The following is a 25,888-nucleotide window of genomic DNA, read 5'->3' as shown; positions in this document are numbered from 1 at the left end:
CAGCGAGGCCCGGCCGAGGGGCAGCCGTGCGCTCCCAGGGCCCCAGGCGCGGCCCCGCCCTGTGCGGAGCACCAGCACTCAGAGCCCAGCACTGACCACACTAGCTCTCTCTGCAGCAGCGTGGCCCCAGCCAACCTTGGCGCCCAGGCCCCCTCGGGGGGAGCAGGGCGCAGGCCTGGGGCCCCTCGCATGGAGCCCCCTGCACGGCCCTGGGTCCCTGCCAAGCTCCGCAGGCCTCTCCCACAGGTGCCAAGAGGGGCAGCCACCTGCCAGGAGCCTCTCAGCAAGCAGGGCCCGCTCCCCAGCCTGGCGCGCTCTCGCCTGTGCCACCCCGCAAGGCCTCCAAGGACGCCGCCCTCCCGCCCACCCCAGGGTCATTTCCCGCGCCCGCCACCCGTGACGGGCGCTGGCAGCCCGCAGCTGCGGAAATCAACAAGGCTCAGTACTCACGTTGAAGAAATTGGTCTTGTTCCTCTCGCAGAAGAGCCCCTGTGCCGGCATGTGCTGCAGCTGTTGCCACGGGACACCACTGCCTAGCAACACGTCGCGGGCCCACCGGAGGTTCTGGGGAAGCAAGAAGTAGGTTGGGAGTGAGTGTGTGGGCAGCGTCGGGCACCCACGGGGAGGGGGGCGGTCCCCTCCTTCCAGGCTGCGCCAGCCAAGCAGCAGTGCCCGCAGACAGCCGTCCTGTGGCGCTCACGGCCCGGGCTTGATCGCCCAGCCGCGAGTGCATTTCTGAGCTGGTCTCGTGCCCTGCACAGCTGAGCTAGGAGAGCGCGGCCACAGACTGCCTGGGGAGGGCACAGACAGGGATGCCTGGCCCTGCCCAGATGCACAAGATACTGCAGGGACCCAGCACCCCACTGTTGGCCGGAGTCCCCCAGCAGCCCAAAGGGTCCGGGTTGACTTGTCAGGCTGTGGGAGACAGCCCTGAGCCCGGGGGAGCCGGCGCTAAAGGACGCCAGGGGAAGCGCGTTGGTGGGAGGGGCTCTGTCCGCGGCTCAGGCCGCTGCTCTCTGGCCACGGCACCTCTTGGCGGAAGCAGGGACAGCGAGGCCTGAATGCCAGGCCCTCGCGGAGCGCAGACTGGGCTGGTCCATCAGCCTGGGGGCTGTTAGAAACACCCCGCTGCCTCCCAAACAGGCTTGCGGGGGCCCGGGTCTGTGGCAGAGGTACATGCCCGTGCCGGTCCGTGTGGGGGCGCCCCGCAGCCTTGGGGACTAGACCACCCTCTCCAGGCCTCCGGTGCCCATGTGGAGGATGGCGGTGACCACTGGGCCACTCCTCGGGCCAGGATGCCAACAGGAAAGCTGCTGTCTGCACACCCACTCCTCCTCCCAGAAGCTGGCCTGCCCTGACCTTGGCGACTGGAGCCTCCATCCTGCCACGCCCTCCCCCCTGCCAAGCTCTCAGGGAGGCGTCCCTGGGAGGCAGGAGGCTGGGGTGGGCGTGACGCCAGTGTCTCCCCTGAGTTCCCTCGGCGTGGGGTTGCCTCAGGGCTCACAAGGCCGGTTGCACGTCCCTACCTGGCGGGCAGCATGAACTTGCCTGTCCTCACACACCTGGAGCAGAGAGGCCTCGGGCCCCACCCCGCCCCCGAGGACCTGCGTGGGCTGCACCAGCTGAGCCTGAGGGGGAGCACTGGCCTGTGCTTGGGGGGGCTGAGGCCCCTCCCTCACCTCACGTGGCTCAGGCCCCTCTGCCAGCCTCACCCTCTGTCACTGGGCATTGCCTCCTGGTGACACGCCGGTGGGAGCTGCTGTCAGGGAGCCGCCACGGCCCAGAGGGGAGGATCTCCGAAGTGGGCAAGGATCAGGAAGGCTGGGGGGCGTGGGGAAGGCCTCACGGTGGAGCACGGGCAGGGCCGGGCCAAGCAGGCCCTCCTCTCTCTGTCCTCACCGGGAGGCCCAGATGAGCCCCTGCTTCTGGGTGGGGTACAGGGAGGGGCCCAGCCATCTCCATGCCTGGCCCAGGCTCGGCTTCTTTCTCTCCAGACACCCGTGACCTGGGAGGGCCAGAGCAGGCAGAGGATGGCGAGAGCAGCCTGGCGCGGGGACTCCGCGCCACGCGGGGACTCCGCGCCACGCGGGGAGAAGCAGGGAGCCCACCCGGGGAAGCATGCTGCTCGTGGCCTCTGGCTCTGCAGCTCCGTGGGGGCCGCAGGCGCCTCCAGGCAGGCAGCACCTGGGCGCCCGCCGGGGGCGCCGGCGTCCCGGTGTGGCTTGGGCTGCACCTCCCTCACAGGCCATCGCTGGGGCGTCTCTGCTGCCGCTGCTGGCCCTGTGTGTGTCTTCTTGGAGAGATGTCTATTCAGGCCGTTTGCCCGTTTTCAGGTTGAGCTGGGTTTTAATTGACGAGTTGTGAGCGTGCTCTGTGTCTTCTGGACACGAGCCTCTCGTCGGGTGTGGGGTCTGCACGCCTCTCCCCTACCTTGCCGGTCCTCTTCTCACTGCGGCAGTGCCCCCTGAAGCACAGGCGTTCTCCACTTCGGTCGTGTCTGGCTCACTCACCTATCTTTGGTCGCCCGTGCTTTTAGCGTTCTATCTATGGAATCGTCGTCTAATCCGAGATCCCCTAAGATTTACACGCGTGTTTTCTTCTAGGCGTCTTGTAGGTTCAGCTCTGAAACTGAGGTCTTCAATCCATTTCAAGTTAATTTCTGTATACACTGAGATGGCATCACCTACTCCATGGAAGTGAGTTTGAGCAAACTCTGGGGGTTGGTGATGGACAGGGAGGCCTGGCGCGCTGCAGTCCACGGGGTCGCAAGGAGCCAGACGCAGCTGAGCGCACAGGCAGGCCTCCAGCTTCACTCTGGCCGCCCAGTTATCTAGCACCGTCTGCTGAGAGGATACTGTCCTCTTCTGCCACGAGAGGATTGTGGCAGCCCCGCTGAAACTCTAGTGACCACAGACGCACCCGTTCAATGCTGGACTCCCGACTCGCCTGCGCTGGCGTGTGTTGACCCTGAGCGTGGTGCCAATCCGGCTCTCCTTTTGGCTGTGATGCGACGCACGACGTAAACTCTGCCAGAGGAGCCGCTGTCCAGTGAGCGGCTCACAGTGCCGTGCGCGCACACCGCTGTGCAACCACGTCTCGAGCCCCGCTGGGGCTCTGCACCTTGCCAGTCTGAGCCCCGCCCATTCAGCAGCAGCTCCTGGGACCACACATGCGCAGAGTCCTGCTGGACGCATCCTTTCTTTGCGTCTGAACAATCTCACTGAGGACACCCGTGTTGGAGCAGACATCAGCATGTCCTTTCTTTTGAAGGCTGAATAATATTCCACTCTGCTTTGATTACTGGAGATTTGCAGTGAGCTCCGATACTGGGACGTGTGAGTTTTCCAGGTCTGTCCCTTTCCAAGACTGTCTGGCTCCAGGAGCACATTGTAACCCACTCAGTCCTGATCCTCGTGGCAGGTAGGGTCGCCGGTTCCCCAGGTGAGCCAGAGGCAGCAGGCTGGCGGAGCCACGCAGAGTCACTCTCCAGCGAGCTCCAGGGCCCCTGTGCTGAAAGGCTTCTGAGTGGCCCATGTGGACAGTGGGAACCACAATTTTTGTAATGCCACAGCCTAGGACTCACACTCCTGCCAAGACCAAGCCCTTGGGGAATCACAGAGCAGCGAGCACTGGACTCGGGTGCGGCGGCCTTCCCCGAAGTGTGGGAGCACCTGGGAGCCTGTGTCCTCAGGCGTGCCCCCCCACCGCGGGCCAGCAGGACACACACCTTGGGGGGCCCCAAGGCGGGAGTCTGGTGTACAGCAAAGCTGACCCTGGGCTGGAGGGCAGCCTTGGGGGAGGTCAAGGGTCCCCAGGGGCGGACGACTCCAGAAGGGATAGGAGGGCTGCAACCCTGGGCGGTGCCCACACAGAGGAGACGGGCTGTGGTCCTCGAGTGGGGCCCTTGGGCAGGACCTGAGGGGTCTGAGGCTGGCTCCGCTGGGGCCGCTCTGCCCTGGGCAGCCACAGAGCCATAAGCAGGGAGCACGGAGATGCCACCGCCACGCCCAGGCAGACTCGACAAGGAAACGGACTGCTGCTGAGCCTGCGCAGCAGGAGGCGTCTGTTACCCAACAGCTGCGTGGGAGGTGGTTACCGCTGGTCAGAGACAGGCCACCAAGAGCTCTGGCTGGGCCCCAGGACGGCAGGCTGCTCGACCGGGCCCGGCACTCAGCCCACGAGGCAGCGAGGTGTCTGAAAGCCACCCAGCAAGGCCTCTGTGCAGAATGAAGAGCAGCCTGTGGGCCCCCGGCTGCTGCAGAAAGGGGCCTCCATCTTGGAGAAGCAGGCCATCAGGCTACATGCAGGGACCGAGGCGCCGCAGACGCGCGGTGTGGCCCCGCATAGCAGACAGCTGGGCGGCCTCGTCCCTGCCGCTGGGCCCACGCCCACCCCACAGGTCCCCCAGCCCATCAGCCCAGCACGGGGGACCCAAACGACCTGGGCTAATTTGCAGAAAAGCACAGGGCCAACAGTGAGCAGTGTAGGGGGCACGGTGGAGACGGCTGGGCCCCGGGAGCTGGGCTGCCTGACGTCGAGCAGAGAGGACGTGACCCCCGACGGTCACTGCCGTGCAGGCAGATACACAGGCGGCGGCCTTTGTCTCACGCCAGCAAAACCGTGGACAGCGCCCCCAAGTTCTCTAGCTGACGTGAGCGTGGGTCCCGCTTTTCGAAGACCCTCCCAGCAAAAACACAGGCTGAGGAGCCCGCGCGGCCCAACCCCAGGCCCAGGCTAAAGCCATCTGTGGGAGTGCAGAGGCGCCCGGGGCCCCCTGGGGCCTGCGATGCAGCCCTGCTCTCCCTCCAGCAGCCGGTGGCTGCCGCCCCATTCTCAGGGCATCTCACCCCCCAGGTCCTGCCTCGGCTCTGCTTCTGGAGGAGGGGAGAGCACTCGCAGGCCCCACAGACTACTCCTGAGGGGCTTCATTCAAACCCAGGTCTGCCGGATGCAGAAGGCCCGGGCACGGCCGGACGCAGCCAGGCAGGCGGGGACGCACAGCGGGGGCCAGGAGAGCCGGACAGCCCGCAGCCCCTACCAGGCTACAGTGCCCGTGTGCCCTGCCCTGGGGAGCCAGCCTGCCACGTGCACAGCCATGCCGCACCGCGCCACCCCCCCACAGCACCCGTCAGGGGGCTTCCTGCCGCAGCCAGCTCCGTCTCAGGCTGTCTGCCCCTCCCTGTCTCTTCAGGCCCCCAGCACGGGCCTCTGGGGGTAGCGGCTCCTGAGCCCAGGCCTTACTAAGCGGGGGAGCCAGACAAGAGTGGAGGCCACAGCCAGACCCCAAGGCCACCCCGCCAGCCCCTTGCCCGCCTGGGCAATGCCCTCCTCTCCCTGCAGCCACCACAGCTCCTCCACACTCGGGCTCCGAGAGCGGTGCCTTCCTCTAGCCTCAGCAGCGCCCCAGCCTGCCTGGGCCCCACTACTTTCCCTGTGGGACCCATCACAGCGGGACTCGCCTCACCGGCTCACTGGTGCACTGCAGATCTGCCCCGTGTGAATGCAGCTCTGGGGCGACTGTCTCCCCAGCTCCTCCGGGCAAGTCGGGAGCCCAGAAAAGGACACAGACGGACCCCACTCCCCCCACCAACACTAAGCGCCCGCAAGAGAGGCCTGGTGGGAAGCACGGGAGCCCCGATGTCCAGGGCCCCTGCTGAGTCTACATGGTCCGTCGGCTGAGCTGGAGGAGGCCGCCAAGGCCAGGAGGTCCACTCGAGCTGCGCCCCTCCCAGTCGCCCCGCCCACGCGAGCCGCGCCCCCTTCCAGCTGCCCCGCCCATGGCGCTCACCCGGTGGGTCCTGCTGTGCGTGTAGAGGAAGGCCAGCCGGTAGAGGCTCTTGTAGTGCTGTGGGAAGCGGCCGAGGCAGAGGTGCAACGAGGCCACACACTGCTCCGTGAGGAACTGCCGCTGCTCCTCCGCCCCGCTGGGCAGCCCCTGCGGGAAGGCCGGCGGCTCCGCGGGCGCGTCCGCCCGCCTCCTTCCATCCCCCGGGGCCGGCCCAGGCGTCTGCGGCTTGGCGGGGCCGCCAGCGGGGCCCGGGGGGTCGGCAGCAGGCTTCTGACCGCCCTGCTCTGTGGCCCGGGAGCCTTCGCTGCTCTCCGAGGACTCCTCGGCTCTCCCTGCGTTGAGAACAAGGAGCCTGTCACCTCGGCTCTAGAGCCCTCCTCGTGGCCGGCGGCACCGGCGACAGAAGCGCCTCGTGACAGCCGCACGGTGGGACAGGGGCAACCCCGCAGCAGGGCTCTCCGCCCCCAGGGCCCCACTGAGGCCTCCGTGGCCTCCCGTCTCCTCCTTGACAACACAGACCACCCAGCTGGTGTGCAGCAGAGGTGGGGCTGCGAGCGGGGCACGGGGTGCCCCTGCAGATGGGGCGCAGGCTGTCCACCTCCAGGCAGGGCAGGGGCACGAGACACGGTCCACAGAGGGCGGGCGAGGCGCCCCCACCCCGGGCACCACCTGCTCCAGGCTCGGCGCCCCCCACCCCAGCCTCCCTCTCCGTCTTAGGGAAAGACCAGAGGAACTCGGTGCCAGCCCAGCACACCCACTGCCCCCGATCAACGCCCCACCCCTGACCCTTCGGGGGACACCTTTTCCGGCCCACAGGGGTGAGGGACAGGCGGCAGGGAGCAGACAGCCGGGGCCTCCCCAGCACGCACAGCTCTGGCCACATGCCCACACCCACGTGTGAGCCCTGAGCCCAGACTGTCCCATCCAGGGCCTGTGTGGTGACTCTGGAGCCAGGCCTGGACCCCAGGGGCAGGTTACCACCCTCCCACCAGACAGGCATCGTGGGGGGCAGATAAGGGTGCAGACTCGCCCTCTGGACCTCACGTACTTGTCTAGTAAATGGGAACAGCCAGTGCTTTTCCCAGGATGCTAGGAGGCTTGGCTGTTGCTGCTGCTATCTGCCAAACAGCTGTGAGCCCCAGCCGGGCCAGCGTGGAAACGCTTTCAAAATCCACGGCTGGCCCACCAGCCTTGGCCTCAGAGCATGGCCAGGACTGCTTGCCTGCCTGCAGCCTCCCAGCAAGGCCAGAAGTGGAGCTGACCACTGGCTTCCACAGTGGGGCCTGGGGATCGCAGGAGTGGGGAGCTGGGCAGACCCCAGGGCCCGATCAGGGCCCTGCCAAGAAAGGCGGGGGCGGGGGGTTCAGACCAAAAAGCAAGCACGTGTGATGCACGGGACACCGTGTGGCCGTCTGCACCGGCCCGGGGGTCTGACAAGGACAGCGTCACCAGCGCTCACTGAGCGTCACGCACCTTCCTGAGATGCTGCGTTGAACTCCACGACCTGCAAGCAGGCCTGGGGTCATTCCCACCCTTCGGGAGAAGCACCGAGGCCCGGCCTGTGAGTGACTCGGCTGACCGCGGTCCCGGGCACTGGCGGAGGCGCCAGGGCAAAGGCCAAGCCACTCCCAGGACGCCTGGCCGACCGGCCGCGCCGAGTCAAGGCTCCATACCTCTCTCCTCTGTAGCCGCCGGAAGCTCTTTACCAGGCAGTCCTGGTTGGGAGCCAGGAGCGGGCGGCCTCTTCTCTGCACAGGACCTCCGGGAGCCCTCCTGGGAGCTGGCAGGCTCGCTGAAGAAGTCCTGGGTGGAGCTCGAGTCTGAGAGCGCCACGGCCGTGCTGTCCTGGCTGCGCTCTGGGGAGGAGGAGAGTAGTGGTGGGTGAGCCACGCAGCGGGGCCCAGAGGGGCCTCCCCGGGAGCCCCCTGCAGCCACTGCTCACTGCCCGGCCCACCACCCTGGAGGCATCGAGCCCCCCCGCCGAGGCACCAGTCTCCCGGGGCGTCCTTCCCCGGGGAGCGGAGCTCTGGTGCGTGTCTGACAGCAGGCTCTGGGGGACAAGCTTGCGCTTGTAACATCCCCGGCTCCTGCATCATGAACGCTCCCGCCGCGGCTGACCGCCAGTCGCCAGCGCGATCCGTCGGAACGTGGGGCTGGGAGGAGACGTGCGGTAGTGGCCCACCGCAGGGCGTCCCCACCGTAACAGGCCCACGCGCCCGAGAGGGTCAGGGCTTGGCCGTTAAACGTGCGCTGGGCCTGCACTGACAGTGCAGGCGCCTGGGCTCACCCACAGGGTGCGGCCACAGCTGGGGGAAGGGCGTGAAGCCCTGGCGGGACCTTTTCCCCAAGGGAGCAAAGCCAAAGGCACCAGGCCACGCAGGGCAGGTGAAGCCCGCGGGAAACACGGCCCCAGGCCCCAGCGCTCCCACCCCAAGATGCAGGGACCCGGCCCTCTGGCTGTGCAGCGGCACCCAGACCACAGAGGACCAGCAGGGCCCGGCCCAGGCCGGCAGGTGCCGACTCCAGGACAAGAACTCTGCTGCAGGCAGAGGGGTGAGGATGCAGAGGAACCCCCCTGAGGGGCACACAGAGGCGCGGAGTGAGTGGCAGGCAGAGACGGACCCTGAGAAGCCTTCCGGCCGACCAGCCAGCCCTAAGCAGCAGGCAGTGTCAGGGGAACTGGAATCCAGGGCGGGGGGCCCTGAGGAGGCCCGGCAACGGCAGGGCCCGGCCCCCGCCTCGTCTGCCTCTGCCCCCGCCTGGCGCCCGGGAGCACAGAGCGAAGCCCGCTCTGGGCGTGAGCCTCACTCCCTTCAGCGTCCTCTGTCCTGCATGTGCTGTCCCGAGCCCACGAGAAATCTCAGACACACACACACAAGCAGAAGAGCACTGTCAAGAGACAAAGCGGTTGGCACGGCCATGGCAGAGACGCCCGCCCCTCCTCCAAGCTCACTGTCCCTCCACTGTCACTGCCCACAGGAGAGCAGCAGCCACGCAGCGTGGGCTGACCGCGCTCGAGGCAGGAGCCCAACGGGGGGAGGGGCGCGCAGCCCATGCCACGGGACCATGTCACCCGAGGACAGACTTCAGTCCCTGAAGACGTCTCAACCCCAGTGCAGATGCTAAGTTACTCTGTAAAAAGACTTGTGAATAAACCAATTGGAGAGATAACATATGACCATCACAAGAGGCTGCAGCTCCACAGGGAAAGGGCCTGAAGCCTGCAGGGCCACCGTCAGACAGCGCCCTGCAGTTCTAGGGAAGAGGGGCCCTGGGGAGCAAGAGCGTGTGAGCACTCATGCCCGGGAACCAGAGGACACGCGTGTCGCTCCAAAGATGGCCACCAATGGGGACTAAGGGCCCTGGGACAGGTCTTTCCTATCTTCTGTGTGTGTCTAAGAGGGTCAGCGTGAGGCTGCTGAGAACGATCCTGATTTTCAGTACTACGAAGCAAGCAAGGTTTCACACTAAGAAGCCAGTCAAGCCCCCGTGAGGCCTTTGCAGGGGTTGTGCTGGGGGCTTCCAGGCCCCAGTCCTAAGGCAGGGCCAGACCCAGCGGAGAGCTGGGAGACCCACAGGGCTGGACTGGAGGGCCTTCCAGGCAAAGGCACACGGTGGACCCTGGGGACCACCCACCACGCAGGCACCCCTCCCCCACCTCCAGGGGACGCCCAAGGCCCAGGGCAAGGGGACAGAGCTGGAGGTGCAGGGAGCAGGGCCCAGCCGGCTGACTTAGGGCGGGCCGTCCCCTGCGGCTCTCTCCAGGCAGGTCTCACTCAGCCCACACCCCCTGGACTCTGAGGGCTCCCAGGCCAGCCCGAAAGAGCTCTGGTGACAAGACATGCAGTCCCTGCTGTGTTTTCTGTTTGCTCCGGCAGGATGACTAGAAATGGCCCACGGCCATCCAGTCTGTTAGCTCGGCTACATGAAGGCTCAAGGAAAGAACTGTATGCCCGTGTGGTCAGAACCGTGGCCACTCTGGCTGCTGAACCCCAAGAGGGTGACCCCCATTCCGCTGGCCAGAAAACAACAGGTTCTAAGAAAAGTCAGCCTGAGTGGTCAATGTTTTCAGAACTCTTTACACTGGCAAGGTCTGCCCCAGTTGGGCCGATGACCACCAGGAAAGGACCCGTCCACTGGGGGCAGAGCTGGCCGTGGAATGGGGTCCCCTGCTACAGGCCCTGCAGACTGGACAGAGGCCCCAGAGAAGAAACACCAGGAACCCACTCCACACTCCCCAGAAAGGCAGCAGCAGCCTCCCCTCAGGGTCTCTCTTCTCCCACCTGGTCACTCAGCGTCCGAACACCATGACGTCTCCAAGCTCCATGTCTTTGCTCCCATGGTCCCTTGCCTGAAATGGCCCTCCTCCAGGAAGTCCTCTCGACCCACCAAACCCCAGAGGCAGCTCACGACGCTCCCTTGGGGCACCAAGCGCCGCCCCAGGGACACACAGACCCAACCAAGGCCTCATCTAGGCTATCCCAACGGCGCCCTCTCCCAGGCTGAGCACCCACCAGGCACTCCCCAGACACCATGAAGAGCTGCAGCCTGAAGACCAGGGAGGGGAGGAAGAGGAGGCTCACGGGCCGGCCCTCTCCCGGCTCCCCACCCTAGCCTGACGCTGGGCCCGCCCTGTGGGGATGCAGGAGCGCCCGGGCACCGTGGGCAGGGCTGTGCCCAGAACACAGCCTGCCCTGCGTCCATCTGTTCTTGAGGACACTGCCCCGCCCCGCCCGGACGTGCCCGGGCCCTGTCCTTCAGAGAGCATGCAAGAGTCTGCCGCCTCTGCGACCTTTTTAAGTGAAAAGCAACAAAGCGACAGGAGTCCAGACGGAGGGGCCTGCCAGGCAGGCGGGGGGCACAGGGAGGCCGGGGCTGCAGCGCGTCTGGCCGGAGCTGGGACGGAAGCCAAGCGCGTCAGACATACACTCTCCAAACACCGCACAGCGACGCGGAGGCGCCCTGGCCACGGGCAGCAGGGAGCTGGACTGAGGGGCAGCATGCGTCAGCTTGGTCCCTGAAGCGAGCCGGGGCAGCGCAAGCAGGACGGCCAGGGCGGTGCGCTCAGGGTTAGGGGCGGCACGGGCAATGCTGGTGGAGGCAGCGTGGGTGACCGTGGGGACGGGCACAGGTGTACACGACACAGGTGGGGGATGGCAGCGTGGCAGTGGCGATGGATGCTACGGGGCTCCCCGAGGACCTGCATGGCTCACCAACCCCGGGGCTCCTGCTGCACATGGGCCCACAGGCACCCCGCAGCCCGGCGGCCCCGCCCTCCTGACCCCCACACCCCTGTCCTGGCTGAGCTTCGCCCAGAAGGCAAGGCCACAGGTTGCCTGGAGGGCCCACCCCAAGGCCCCCGCCCGCTCCGGGACTCTGAGATGACATGGAGGACATCAGGAGACAGTGAGGGGCCTGGCCAGTCCATTCCAGGGCCAGGCCGCTCTGTCAGGCCTACTCCCTGGACCCGGCCGGCAGCGACCCCCCACCAGGGAGACATACACACCCAGCACCCTCGGCCTGCAGGGGCCTCCCAGGGGGGGCTCCCCACTGCCCACCTGAGACTCCAGCTGCCCTCTGCCCAGCCCCAACTAGCCCTGCAGCCTCCTGCCCTCAGCCTGCTCCCTCAGAGGGGACAGGACCCACGGCCAAGCCCGCCAGTTTGCCGCAAGCACGGGCGCCTGGTGCCGCACCCGGGACCCGGCCCGGAGCCACCACACAGAGCTTCCTGCAGGGACCCAGACCCGGGACCCGGCCCGGAGCCCCCACACAGAGCTTCCTGCAGGGACCCAGACCCGGCCCGGAGCCCCCGCACAGAGCTTCCTGCAGGGACCCAGACCCGGGACCCGGCCCGGAGCCCCCGCACAGAGCTTCCTGCAGGGACCTGGACGCGCACACGCCCACGCGCTGCACACCGCAGCGCGGGGAGCACAGGGCCTGCTCCGGGCTCTCATCCTGCTGGGTCAAGCCCGTGTCAACAGCCATCTCTGGAAGCTCCCTGAAGGCGCCAACACACTCTGGCACTGAAATCCTCAACAGCATCTCCCGAGACGGGCGAACTGAGAGGTGAGGCTGCAGGGCTGCAGAGCAGAGGCTTCGCGCTGTCTTCCCTCTTGGTCCAGCCGGGGCCCTCCGTCAGCCATGTGCACCTCCCGCTGCCCGGGGACTGCTTGGTTCCAGGCACTCTCCCCAGGGCTGCGGGCGGGCGGCAGAAAGCTCCCCACCCTGGTGTGGGTGGCTCAGAGAGCACCCAGGCCTTTGACGCTACGCTGAGTGATCATGAAGACGGTGAGCAGGCGTCAAGCTCCCTACACAGGCCCTGGCCGCCTTCCGGAACCTCTCCCAGTCTCTCTGGATAAGAGCTGACCAGGGCGCACTCTGGGGCTGAGGCGGAGGCGTCCTCAGGAGCAGCGCGGCCTGAGGTGGACCCGGCGCTCAGCGGCCCATCCAGAGGGCAGCAGGTTGCCTGCAGGGCTGAGGTGGCACCTGGCTGTGCGCGCGGCTCCCTGCACATGCCTCCGGAGCCAGGCGCCCAGCACACATGACACCAGCACCCGTCTGCAGTGCTCTGCTTCCCAGCGCCATGCACACGTGTGTGCCAGGGCGGGACCCCGAGCGGTGCTCCCAACCCTGAGGCTGGCCTGGCCCCAAGTCCTCCAGAGAGCGCCTGGCAGAAAGGACTTCCCGAGTAGGAACTCGTTTCCAGTGTTTCCTCAGTGTCCTCAAGATGAAAGGTCCCAAGAGGGCTCACCCTGAGGTGTGGGGTGGGGAAAGGCCTGCTTGGGGCACGTCTATGGGGTCATAGTGGGGGGACAGGCCTCCCAGCTCCGGGTCTGTGCTCCCTGCTCGGGGCGGGCGGGCAGGCTGGGACGGAGACACACAGCACACGCTCAGACGGCCCACGTAGGTCTGCACACTCACACCCACAGCCGGGGGGCCCAGCCAGCACGCGCTCCCCTCAGGGTGCAGACGGCAGCCCAGGGAGTCGCGTGCCCGGGACCCCCGCGGCTCTGCGGGGCCCTGCCCCCACGCCTGCCCTCGGGGCCCGGGACCCCCGCGGCTCTGCGGGGCCCTGCCCCCACGCCTGCCCTCGGGGCCCGGGACCCCCGCGGCTCTGCGGGGCCCTGCTCCCACGCCTGCCCTCAGGGCCCGGCCTGCGTCCTGGTGCGCCAGAGGGGAGCGCGAGGAGACCGACTGCGAGGCCGGCATGCAGGCCCAAGGTGTTAGTGAGGATGTGGTGACCGGCCGCCGCCTGCCCGGCCCGCACGGGGAGCCGGCCGATTCCCCGCCAGCTCGTCTAATCCCCACGGCCTCTCAGGTCCCCGGCCCGCAGTGGGCAAGGCGGACTCGCGGAGGCCCCCGGGGGCGGGGCAGGTGGCGGCCCTGAGCATGTGGGGGCAGAGGGTCAACGGTGAGTCCATGAGGTTAATGAAGACCGCAACATTGCCCGTGTCAGCCCACACCCGGCACCCCCTCACACAGCAAAGCAACTCGTTGCCCGCAGCGCCCCCCCGGGACTGGCGTGCCGCCCTGGGCTGGCGGGAGGGGGAACAGGGACTGTACCGTCCGGCGTGGCCTGCTGGTGGGGTTTTTTACATTTGACGTAATCGTGGTCAACCGGAGTGGCTGTGTAAGGTGGGGAAGTCAGACCTGGGCCAGAGGAGGGGAGGGGGGCTCCGGGGCCCGGCAGCGTCCCAGCTGAAGAGCGGGAGTCCTCGTCCGCCAGGCAGGCCTTCTCCCTGCGGGCCAGAGGGCGGGTGCGTCAGGGTCCATCTCCCCTGAGGCGGGGCCAGTGCCTCTGGTGGCACCCTTCCCCTTTGGTGGCACCGTCCCCTCGGGTGACCCCGTCCCCAGGTGGCAACTGTCCCCTCGGGTGGCACTCGTCTCCTTGGGTGACACCGTCCCAGGGCTGAAGGGGTGGCCCCAGGGGCCCTACTTGGGCTCCAGCCCTAGCCAGTCACTGCCCAATCTTTACAGCTGTGCCTGCGGCCAGCTCAAGTCTCACAGCAGGCAGACGCCTCCCTGGAGGCACCCACCCCACACCCCCAGCACCTCGTGTGACACCCGGGGCCTGAGGGATCTCATCCTGGTCAGTGTGTGGCCACGCTCACACGTGCAGAAGGAAAAGGCCGCAGAAAGCACGGCGCCCTGAGCTCCGCTCGGGAGTAGCACGTGCGAGCGGGTGGGGAGCGTCTCAGAGGCAGCCCCAGGCCCACCGCCGGGACCGCCGACCTCCAGCTCATGCGGGAGGGCGTTTCCATAGAGCACAGGAGCCGGGAGCTGAGTGCGCCGCTGGAGCACGTAAACGCTCTGGGGAGCAGCGGGGAGCAGACGGGTGGGTTGCCACGCGCCAGTCCACGCTCACGCCTGCCAGAGTCTCCTACATCTAGCGTCCGTGTGCGTCACTTATATAATTTTCAAGTAAAAAAAGAAAGACTTATAATCACACAAAGCCCATTCCTGCTGCGTCTGGAGGGCCCTTTCTGACGATGATCTCTGGGCACACTGCGTCCCACCTGGGTGATGTCCACACGTGTGCCCACCTGTCCCACAAGCTAACAGCACGGAGCCCGGCTGGGCATGGCCCAGAGATGGGGCGAGCTGAGTCAAAGCTCCAGGACGTGGACACCGGGTGACCCACACCCCAGGAAGGCCCGCCAGGCAACCACATCACAGCCCCAGTGCCCCGAGCTCAGCGAGGCTGAGAGGACCCTTGCCTGGGTCTGGGGCAGGAGGCTGCAGTGAGCAGCGTCCACGCAGGCAGAGCTGTGCTGGGAGGTGACAGGGTGGCGCAGGGCGCTCACGCACCCTCTGCATCTGGGGTTCAACAGAAGGACCCCGGCCGCCACTGGGAGCCTGGGGCCTGGCCTGACTCCTGAGCTCATGACGGCTCAGCAGACCCCGCCCCTCCCAGCCGCCAGGAGCACCCCACTCACTTCTCTGAGGCTTTGGGTGCGTTCTTCTCCTCGCCCCTGGCAAAGGGCCCTTCTGCAGCCTCCTTCATGAAGCTCACCAGGACCTCTGCACTGACCCCAGAATCTGGCCTCCCCAGGAGCTTCAGGATGGATGCGTGGAGCCGGAAGTACACCTGGGACAAGGGCGACACGGCGTGAGCGGCAGCCCCAGAGGCCGAGCGAGGCTGCCTGTCCCCGACCCCCTCCCCCAGGGGCTCACCCAGCACCGCCCTCCCTGCACCCCCCTCCTGCCCTGGCACCACGGAGAGTGGGCAGTGCCTGCACGTGCATCCCCGCACCGTGGGCCCCAAGAGGGGAGGCCACACCGGAGAAGGGCTGGGTGCCTATGGCGGAGGGGGCCTGCCAGCCCCTCCCACTACGTCTCGGCAGGGAAAAAAAACCGTGTAACAGGTGCTGAGCATGTCACTTTGTGTCTGCGTGTTAACAGGAAACACGTCCAGAAAGGACAGGGCCCAGATTTTAACACAGAGTACTGCAACCAGGGAGCTGGGATCGCTGGGGACTTTCAATTTTTCAGTTTAAACACTTTTGAACGATTCCATTCTTACGGCTTCCTTAACCACTAATGATCGTTAACAATCAACAGGAGCAAATATGTAAACACAAAAAAGGAGTAAACACGTAGACTCGGCCCCAAATTCCCAGCGGCTTTCTGGCAGAGGAATGGTGGGGTGGACGCGCGGCCTGCAAAGGGCGACGCTGACAAGCCCCAGGTCCCAGGAAGCCAGGAGCCCCCAGGCCTGCACCGTGTCCTTGGAACCCGCCTCGTGGACCACGTGTGCGCCAGGGAGGACCCCGAGCATGCCGCCTGAACCCACACGCACACCCAGGCAGGCACACAGTCTGCTCGGGAGGAGCATGCGAGACTGTGACCCGGGGGTCCAGAGGGTCGTGGCTCCTCGGCTCCCCCGTCCCCCAGCTGGGAGCGACGCCCCCCCCGAGCACCTAGGGAGCAGGCTGCAGGTGCAAGGGCCCAGAGCTGCAGTGCTGGGGGCTGACGCTCCCCCCGAGAAGGGACAGTGAGCACCCCTGAAGGGGACCGGCCGCTGGAGCAGGAGCGCACACGGTGCCACGGGGTGGCCGCAGGCCCGTCTCAGGAGCGTGCGCCCACCCCCACCCCGCGGCCAGCGCAGCCTCACCTCCAGGGCCTCCATGGCCAGCTCAGGGGGGTTGTGGTAGTGGATCTTCTTGGGGTAGCGGGCCGCCTCCTCGTGCAGGAGGTGGCTGGCCTGCCGGTAGTGCCGCAGGTACACGGTGGGCGGCTGCTGCTGCTTCTCGGCCACCTTGCCCAGCATGTAGTGAATGAGCCACTCCTCCTCATCCCCATCGCCCTCACAGCGTGCTGCCGACGTGAAGCAGTGCTGGGCCGTCTCCAGCATGCTGTCTCGCCGCTCCTCCAACTGCAGGGGACACGCCCCGCCCTCGTCTGACTTGGGGTCCGCAACAGCCCTGAGGGCAGCCCCCAGACCCCCCCGAGTCCCTCGTCTGACTGCAGGGTCCGCAGCAGCCCTGAGGGTGGCCCCTGGACCCCTGATCTAACTCTGGGACCCCCAACAGCCCTGAGATGGCCCCCGGACCCCCCTGGGCCCTCGTCTGACTCTGGGACCCGCACCAGCCCCCAAGAGTCCCTGGGACAGCCCCGGGGCTCTATGCTAGCCTCTCCCGCAGGCGCTCCCGCCTCAGTTCAGCTCCCTACACCGTGCGCTCCTCACGGCTCCGCAGGCCCGGGCCGCCCCCACTCAGCGCGCTGCACGGAGTCGGGGAGGCACGAGGCCGAGGGCCCCGCGAGCCCATGTGCTGCTCTGCAGGGTGCTGGGGGGGGGGGGTCCTCGGCCTGGAGACAGAAACCTCGCTCAAGCGCAGGCTGATGGTGCTCGCCCGGGGCGAGGGTCCCACTGGCTAAGCAACTGCTGTCCCCAGGCCTCCCTGCGGCCCCACGACCATCAACGGCCTTGACCACAGACGGTCCACATGCAGGCCCCTTCGTGCCTGCTCTCCAGGGAAGCCTCCCCAGACAAAGGTGTCCTGCCACACGCGCCTGGGCACACCACGGAGCCCCTCTGCGTCCCCTCAAGGAGCCGAGGGAGCCCCTGCACACCCACACCACACCCCAGCAGCGCTGACAGCCCCCCAAGGGCTCAGCAAGCCCCTCAGAAGGGAGAGGGAGGGGACAGCGGTTCTGCCGTGGCCCGGAGGCCTGTGCTGACCGGAGCTCACCGCCCAGCCGGGGTGTGCGGGCGGCGGGCGCCCAGCTGGCAGGGCCGAGCCCCTCCTGCCGCCCTCACCTGCTGCACGAGCTCAGCGGGCAGCTCGGGCCTCCACTGCTTCAGCTGGCGCGAGGCAAACGAGTGCAGGGCGTAGGACATGGTGCCGAACTCGATCCACAGGGACAGGTTCGAGCTGTCGATCTCGAGCGCCCGCCGGAAGCAGCTGAGCACAGGTGTGGCGTGCTTCCAGATGGGCCCGTCGCTCTTCAGCTCGTTGGAGTTCAGCTTGTCTTGGATGCGGCTGGCCCGGGCCAGAGCCATGCCCGCCCAGGAGTCGAACCTGCAGCCACGATGGAGCGTGGCTCAGAACACTGCTGCCACAGGCACCCCTGAGCCGGAGAGCCACCCCGAGGGGAGCGCAGGGCACAGGTCTCCAGGCCCCTCACCAGTGCCCGGGCACTACGCGGACGGGACAGCCCTGGCACGGGCAGGCCTGCCACCCTGCTGCCCTCCGCCTCCCTGCCTGGAGGGCGGCCCCACAGGGGGGCTCCGGGGGTGCACAGGGGCTGTCCTGCAGCTGTGACCTCGTGCCCTGCAGCCTCCCTGAGCCTCAGCTTGGGGCAGCTCAGACCCTGAGACCCCCGTCACCCAGCTTCCACCAGCTGTCCCCGGGACCCAGGGCAGGGCCCAGCAGCCAGATGACAGCGAGGGGACCACGCGATGCCTGAGACCCAGCATCCTGAGACCACCCCAGAGGGGCTGCAGGGGAGAGCGCAGGGGCCTCTCTGAGATCCGAGGCCACACGTGGGCCCTCAGAGTCCAGCGTTCTCAGCGCACAGCACAGAGAAGCAGCATCCACACGGACACACTGCCCTCCGGTAGCTGCCAGTCTCCCCCCATCCGAGCAGAGCCATAAAGCTGGCCCCTGGCGTCCCCGGACCACGCCACGTCGGGGAGCCCGCCAGCTCACAAAGCTCCCTGGCTCTCTCCTGGGTACTTCCACCCCCCGGGCCCAGGAATGAGGGAAGGGGAGGCCTGAGCGGGTGGTGAGCAGCCTTTCTCCCCGGAGAGGGGGCTGGGGGGAGCATGGTGGGATTAGCTGGGGGCCTTCCGCCTGGGCAGTTCCTTCCATACCCTGCCACAGCAGCACCCACGGGCCTGCGTGCAGCCAGAAGGATCTCCCGCCCTGGCCACCAACACGAGCGCGCAGGACGGACGCGGGCTCACAGGCCTCCAAGGGCTCCTCTAGGCGGCTTCTCCCTCAGCGGTGAGAGGCACATGCTGGCTTCTCCCCTCAGACCCCAGACCCCCACTCCCTGGCCCGGAGGTCTGACGAGGCAGACCTCCCCATCCCCGAGAACACCCAGGAAGGCTGCCCACGAGCGCCCCTCGGAGACTTCAGGCACAGGTCACTCGCAGAGGGGCTTCTCTCGACCTTGGCTCTCCAAGGCATGGCTGGCTCTCAGTCCAGCGAGCCGGACCTCACGCCTGAGCCAGCCCTTCGGGAGGGGCAGGCCAGTCCCTGCGTTTCAGGCAGAGGCCACCAGGGCCTGCTCACTGGAAGAAAGCCTGGGCCTCCGGGACAACTGGCTCGCAGGTCTGCGCCAGCATGGCAGCCCCGCCCCAAGGAGGAAAATAGCCACGATAAGAGGTGTGGCCTTGGAGGAGGCAGGCATCCAGCCGACTCCCCGGGGCGGGGGGCCGGGACCAGGAGCGGAGGCTGCGCCCCAGCAGGCTGGAGCCAGGCGGCACCCCCACACCGCAGGCCGGGAGCAGAGGGCCGCCCGAGACCGGGGAAGAGGGCTCGGCGCGCTCGTCTTCCTCCTTCCCGGGGCCCGCCCTCCCACAGCCCGCGGCTCACCTGTCGGGGCAGACGCAGATGTCGTGCATGTAGAACTTGATGGCCTTCGACTGCTCCTTGTTCTTGAAGTGGTAATCGGCCAGGAGGTAGTAAAGCTCGTTGACCACTGGAGGGGAGGGGTCGGCCCCTTCAGGGAGGCAGGGCACCTGGCAGGTGAGAGGGCAGGCGTGAGGGGCCGAGGCACACAGGCGCTGGGGGGCGCGAGACGGGCCCCGGCCGGCAGCCAGCCCCAACCTCGAGAGAGGTGCCCTCGATGTAGGTGGACAGTCTGTCCAGGCTCAGGGCGGGCCGCTCGGTGCGGGGCACGATGGTGGCGATCCTCCTCAGGAGGTTGGCCAGGTCGGCGGACACGGTGCTGGTCTTGTAGCTGTCAAACTCGGGAAGGGTCTTGGGCTTGAAGTACTCGAACATGAACAGGGCGTCCTCCCACAGCAGATCCACCTGCAGGCAGACAGAGGCGGTCGGAGCGCAGCCTGGGGCGCGCACGGGGAGGGCTCCACGCAAGCACTCTCGGCGGCCCCTGGCAGCAAGGCCACCGCACGTGACGCACCCACTCACAGACGGCAACCCCCAAACCCACTCGTGCGGCGGGGAGAACTCGAGCCAACACAAGCCTGGCCTCTAGACAGACAGACTCTGGGGCTGAGGGCCCCTCTGCGAGCCCACACCGCCACGCCCCCTCTTCGAGCCCACACCACCATGCCCCCTCTGCAAGCCCACACCGCCACGCCCCCTCTGCGAGCCCACACCGCCACGCTAGCGGGCCAGTCACCTGGCTGCCAAACGCGGAGCAAGGGCCTGCTCTGGGCCGGGGCAGCTTGCACCCCGAAGGGGAAACAGCAGGACTCTGCCCACAGGAGTGCACACTTCCGGGTGGGCTCCCTCAGATCAAAGCCCCACTGACCGTGTTCAGGAGCCATGAGCTAACACCCGCTTGCAGTCTGAAAACCCAACACCAAACGAATGGGAACTCTCTAAGGGATCACCTGTAGGACTCCACCCAGGGGGAAACACCTACTGCAGGAGTGCCGCGCTGCTGCGCGTGGGCGACTGGCTCAGCCGCGCACCCAGCTCCCGCAGGGAGACCCCCCCCACGGGCCTCGTGCGCCTGATGCCGCAGCCGCTCACCTGCTGGGCTGCGTGCTCCTCCAGGTACCGGGCCTTGCTCTTCTTGCTGGGGTAGCTGTACAGGCAGTAGAAGCACTGCTCCAGGGCCGTCTCCAGCTCCTCCTTGTGCGGGTGCGTGTCCTCAGCGGTGGGCGCAGCCAGCTCCTTCTGGAGGACGCGCACCTGGCAGGAGGGCAGGTGGGAAGAGGCGCCTGGGGGCAGGCCCACCAGCTCCGCGGACCTGGGGGGCGTGTCTGGGCCCAGGGCCCAGGATGGGCCGCCAGCCCTGCAGCCGCTCCGCAGGCCCGAGGAAGGCCCGCCCAGCCTCCCTGCTGCCAGCACCCAGGCGGCTTCTAGCTACACGAGTTCATTTCGCCGTTCGCCTGCCCCCCAGGCATCTACACGAGCACCATCTCATGCTGGGCACAGGGAGACACCGTCCCTGCCCTTGGGACCCTCAGACTCCCCCGGAGGGGTGTGAATTAGAGAGTCAGTCACGCGGCAGATGGTGAGTCCCGTTAGGGTGGCGGGGACCTGTGGCAGACACCAGCGAGGCCCTCAGAGGAGGGGATGGACACAGCCAATGGGTGAATCTGTGGAGGCGGAGCCACCGCCATCGTTATGCCCTGCTGTTAGCAAACGCACGCCCTCTTCAAGTATCTGTGGCATTTTCCACCAAGACTAGAAACAAAAAGCGAGTCTCCACAGGCACCCCACTCCAGTACTCTTGCCTGGCAAATCCCAGGGACGGAGGAGCCTGGTAGGCTGCAGTCCATGGGGTCGCTAGGAGTCGGACATGACTGAGCGACTTCACTTTCACGCACTGGAGGAGGAAATGGCAACCCACTCCAGTGCTCTTGCCTGGAGAATCCCAGGGACAGGGGAGCCTGGTGGGCTGCCGTCTATGGGGTCGCACAGAGTCGGACACGACTGAAGCGACTTGGCAGCAGCAGCAGATACTAGGCACAGTGCAGACCAGATCTTCTAAACCTAACTCAGTAGAGCTAGGAATGGGTTATATAAAGACAGCGAATATCAAAACTTATGGCATGCAGCTGAAAATGTGCTTGGGGAAAAGCTATAATCTTTAACACAGGTGTATTAGAAAGTGATCGCCAACGTAAGCACTTACTTTAGTAAGTTAGGAACACAGAGCAAACCCACACAAAGTAAAAAGCATTAAATGCTAAAGTACTACTTAGTGACCTAGAAGCAAAAAGAAAGCAGGTCAGTAGCTGGCTAATATTGGTCAACCAACAGCTGGTTTAGGTGAAGAAACTAATTTCAACCAACCACACGCAACACTTCTCAACGAAGGACAAGGAAGCGCAGAAGAGGGACGCTGGCGGGACAAAGGGGCGGGACCAGGCGCCGCCGCCGCTGCTGCTTCAGTCGTGTCCGACTCCGTGCGACCCCATAGACGGCAGCCCACCAGGCTCCGCCGTCCCTGGGATTCTCCAGGCAAGAACACTGGGGTGGTTAGGGGCACTGCAGAGGCCGTAAAATCCGAAGCAAACGCCTGAACAATGTCATGCTTACGTGAACCCTACTGAAAACCAGAACTGCCTTGAGAAAATAGTCTGAGTGAATCTGTAATCACCAAAGAAACAGAGTCAACAAGTTTAAGTGTTACTGAGAGAGAGAGAGAGGCGGAGAGGGCAGAGAGCCACACAGGACGTGCGCGCACATTCCAGACCAGGGCTGATGGCAGGCGGGGGGGGGGGGGGGGGGGGCGGGGGGGGCGGGGGGGGCGGGGGGGGCACTTACGTAGAATCGCAGCAGGGCCCCGTCCGAGTTACAGCACCAGCCCCGCCGGCCCAGGTACTCGTGGGCCGTGTTGAGCAGCATGAGGGACGAGGGGAGCGTGGGCGGTTCGGCCGACGCTGGGGAGAGATTGGGCGACGGGGTGTCAGCATGCACACAGCGGGGAGCAGCGGGCCCCTGCCCCGTCTTTACCAACGGCCCCCACAGTGGGCCCCCTGCTTGCCCCCCTTTCCTTTCTCATCTGTTTTTCCCTTTTTAAATCAGTGATGACGCGTCTGGCTTTACTACCGTAGAAGGCGCTTATCAGAAAACAGCTCAGCTCACACAGGGAAGTATACAGCAGGGAGGGCCCATCCCCAGGCAGCAGGGCACCCCCCACCCCGCCCATAACCGGGGCTGACATCTGGTGAACATCCCGGGAAGCATCTCTCCATGCGCGCGAGACACTTTGAAAGACACAGGTAAGTCGTTCACAACGGTAGGGCCCAGACTGCACACACCACCGCTCAACTTCAAACTCCCCACATGCAGGTCTATTTAACTATCGCAGGAGGAAGAACAGCCCAATCTCGATCAAACGTCCGAGCGCCGCTGGCAGTGCCGCTAGCTGCCCTAGACACCTTGGTGTGCTTCAGACTCTGATCCAAGGCCCATCGGTCTCGGGACAGAGCACTAGAGCGAACCCCGCCCAGCAGAACCAGGGCTCCTTCATGACACCTGTGGCATGCTTTTCGTTACTGGTCAGTCCCGGCCAGAAAAGGTTTGAGAAGCACTGCTTGAAGCAGTCAGAACGCGAGTAAGTTCAAGCCCTTCTGGCTGCTCGCGCGCTTCGTGTCCGTCTCCACCTGCAGCAGCATCGGGCGGCTGCCACCTGCGTCGGTGACGGCACGGCCCGGCTCCCAGTCTGCCGGCTTGCGCACGCTGCTCCGGTGCCGCCCGGATGACGCAGACGTCCCGCTCTGCGCCTACGCTCAGCCTGGCCGCTGGCTCCCTCCCAACGCACATTCCCTCCCGGCGCTCTCCCTTCCTGCCTCCCGCTGCCTTACTGACTGTCCTCCAGCAATGCTCCTGAGACGCCCTCAAGGAGCTGGAGTCCACTGTGATCACAAATGGCCGGCTGTGCGCCTCGGCCCACATGCACCTGCCGTGAGAGCCTCGTCGACGCATGGGCGTCTCCCCGATGGCGCTGACCCGCGCCAGAAGACTCTGAGACGAGCCTCGCTTCAACTGCTTCTTCAGTTTAGAAAGCTGGCATCCGCTTGTCCTTGAAAGACCCCCTTCGCCACGAGGTGCCTGGATACGGACAGCTGGGTAGCAGCCTTCCGGGGACACACCACACGCTTTCAATCTGCAGGCTCGGCGTTAAAGCTGCAACTCAGGGACCTATTCTGGTACTTGACGCTGGGCTCCCTGCGGCCGTGGGGGCTCCCTCACCCCCACACCTCTGTCCTCCACGTCTTCCACCTTTTCCAGCACCGTGAACTCTCCACCCTCCGCGGGTCCGGTCGTAGGCTCCTGACTGTTCTGGTTTACATGGGCAGCCAGCCCACTGAGATCCCTGTCTCCCCGCCCACCCGTCCAAGGTTTATGGCATTGGACTGTCTTCCTTTCCTTGCTTGCTTATTGGCAGTTTTTACAAAATACTACATTGTGTTTACATAATTAAGAGGAGACTCTTAATCCACAAAACTTTTTGTATTATTTTTATAAGAAAAATAATGCATGTTTATAGGTATAAACCTTTTTTTCACCACTAAAACTTTTTTTGAAAACACAGAGGCTCTATTTGTCAAGAGTTCTAAAGATAATCTGTTCTAAAAATTTATCCAAAAAAGTCAATTTAGCAGAAGCAAAAAGGTGAGCATGAGATGCTGAGCCCAGAATGACCCAGTAGACAGCAGCACGGCCGCCCTGGAGGCTGGACCACGCAGGGCGCTCCCTGCCAGCAGACGGGCGGCGCCCTCCTCCGCCTGGCTCCTCCCCAAGCCCGCCCACACGCCCGGCTCTCCGGGGCCCTGCCCAGCTGCCCCACGGCCATCCATCAGGCCTCAGACTGGCCATCCATAGTCTGGCTCTGTGGATGCTGCTGGGGGGCCTGCTTCTCCCCCCCGACCATGAACCATCAGGGACAGAAGTTCTCGTTCGCAGAGGCCTGACAAGCAGAGAGCCGCTGACAGATGGCTGCGGGTGCAGCCCTCCGAGCAGGAGCGTGCAGGGGCTCTGCGGTCGCCCCAACATGGCTGCCTGCGCTGCTGGCGCACTCGGCTCACCCGTCGAGGGGCGAGCGGAAAGCCCCAATGAATGCACTCTTAAGGAGGCTGAGTAAACCCATGAATGCGTGTGTGGCAGTCACAGCTGCATGGAAAGCGTGTGTCTTCGTCAAGGAAACCGAAGGATACAGTCCACCTGGTAGAGGAACAGACAGTCTTGGCCGAAGGTCACTGAGCTGCTGTTCTGCTCTAGTCTCGCCCGCTGAGCACGGGTCCGCAGGAGCTGCCCAGGCTCCAGCACCAGCCCGTGAAGGCCCTGCTCACCCCGCAGGCCCGCCCTGAGCGCCGCCCGAGCCGGCCCGGCCCAGCCCTCGCGGCGGCTGCGACTCCAATGCTCCGGCTGCCCTCCGGCGACCCTGAGACGCACCACTGTCCCCAGAGCGGGTGAGGCCGCCTGCCTGGCCCATGGTCACAGCTGCACAGTGGAGCCTGTGCCCGCCTGCCCCGTGCCGCCCAGGCCCCCAGCCAGGAGAGGCCAGTGGCTTGAGGCTCCGGGGCCCCACTCCGCACGGGGCTAGCCCCCCGCACTCGATGGGGAGCACGGCGCGGTCCACGGCCCTGCCCCGCCACCCAGCCCACACAGACACTGCCACTGCCTCCTTCCAGAAAACTTCTGGCGCCCGAGCCCTCGCGCGCCTGTAGCCTGATGCAGACGGGTGAGAGGCGCCCCCGTGCCCCCGCACCTTCATCCGCCGGGCTCTGGAGCTGCTGCTGGTGGCAGAGGGAGCGGAAGGCGTCCTCCTCCTGCCGGACGACCCGGAACAGGATGACCCAGGGCAGCACCGAGCCCACGTGGGGCTCCTTGGGCTCCTCCTGCACAGCCATGCTGCAGTCGATGACCTGCGGGCGGGGCGTCATGGCGGGCAGCTCGCCAGGCTGCGGGCTCTGGCCAGGGGCGGGGGGGGGGGGTGGGGGGTGGGGGACAGGCGGGGGGGAGGGGCGGAGGGGGCGGGGAGCAGCCGGGTTACCTGAATGAGGTTGCTGGTGAGTCGGGTGAGGCCACCGGCAGAGGACAAGTCCCGCAGGATGCTGCCATCCGCCGACAGAGCCTGCTCCATGCCCTGCAGCAGCTGGGTCACTGTGGCCACCCACTCCTCCTTGGCAGCAACCTCAGTGGCGCTGACCATCTGCTGGACTGCCTCGTTCAGGGCCACGTCGGAGCACTCGAAGCACTGCCGGTGGTCCCCCAGCCGGAGCAGGGAGTCCTGTGAGGGAGGAGAGGCTGAGGGGACACGCGGCCAGGCTCCCACTCGGGCCCCGGGGACGGCAGGGCCCCCTGTGAGGGAGGAGAGGGTGAGGGGACACGCGGCCAGGCTCCCACTCGGGCCCCGGGGACGGCAGGGCCCCCTGTGAGGGAGGAGAGGGTGAGGGGACACGCGGCCACGCTCCCCACTCGGGCCCCGGGGCAGGGACGGCAGGGCCCCCTGTTTCTTGGCGCATGGAGCAGGAGCCACTGAGGTGAGCTGAGCCCCGCGGGCAGAGGTGGAAGCCGCAGCCAGAGCCAAGCCCTCTCGGTGAGAACACACAGCAGGCGCGGCTGCGAGAAAGTCAAGGAAAAGACTGGGGCCCCCAGCATCACCCTCACAGAAGGCCACTGCCGGTGCTCCAGGCCAGAAAGAGCCAGGAAGCAGGAGACTGGCTGCTAGCGCCCAAGGCCAGCAGGACCCCCCCTGCCTGGGGCGACAGACCGTCCCCCAGAACAGGCCGTCAGAGGGAACGGGAACGCAGCCAAGGGGCTACACCTGAAGCTAACACGCAAAACTCACCAGGGTGCCTATAAACCAGAAACGCACAGCCAGAAGATATAACGACCAGCAGTAACGTCTTGCTAAAACAGCAACCCAAGATATCACGACAGGAATCCACACGACCGTGAGGAAACGGCACCCTTATGCTGAAGATCGCGGCAGGCAGCT

The 25,888-nt window shown here is 66.1% G+C and overlaps 1 protein-coding gene across 3 annotated transcripts in view; it reads right to left on the bottom strand.

Moving 5' to 3' along the window:
- The window catches only part of CABIN1 (calcineurin binding protein 1), a 74,544-nt gene that overhangs the window by 23,949 nt on the left and 24,707 nt on the right, over positions 1-25,888 (bottom strand). For 2 of the 3 annotated variants that reach the window (XM_069558376.1, XM_069558377.1), the window contains exons 17-29: positions 24,941-25,177; positions 24,656-24,812; positions 21,706-21,821; positions 19,960-20,121; positions 19,066-19,272; positions 18,832-18,977; positions 17,049-17,310; positions 15,903-16,163; positions 14,725-14,876; positions 13,352-13,527; positions 7,462-7,644; positions 5,789-6,120; positions 451-564 (exon numbers count right to left, since the gene is read on the bottom strand). In XM_069558376.1, the coding sequence (XP_069414477.1) occupies positions 451-564; positions 5,789-6,120; positions 7,462-7,644; positions 13,352-13,527; positions 14,725-14,876; positions 15,903-16,163; positions 17,049-17,310; positions 18,832-18,977; positions 19,066-19,272; positions 19,960-20,121; positions 21,706-21,821; positions 24,656-24,812; positions 24,941-25,177 (2,505 nt within the window). The remainder of the gene's footprint in view (positions 1-450; positions 565-5,788; positions 6,121-7,461; positions 7,645-13,351; positions 13,528-14,724; positions 14,877-15,902; positions 16,164-17,048; positions 17,311-18,831; positions 18,978-19,065; positions 19,273-19,959; positions 20,122-21,705; positions 21,822-24,655; positions 24,813-24,940; positions 25,178-25,888) is intronic. The other variant, XM_069558378.1, reaches the window with a different exon arrangement.

This window comes from Ovis canadensis, chromosome 17 (assembly GCF_042477335.2).
Source record: "Ovis canadensis isolate MfBH-ARS-UI-01 breed Bighorn chromosome 17, ARS-UI_OviCan_v2, whole genome shotgun sequence".
NCBI classification, from domain to species: Eukaryota; Metazoa; Chordata; class Mammalia; order Artiodactyla; family Bovidae; genus Ovis; species Ovis canadensis.
This window is presented reverse-complemented; position numbering and strand designations above follow the sequence as displayed.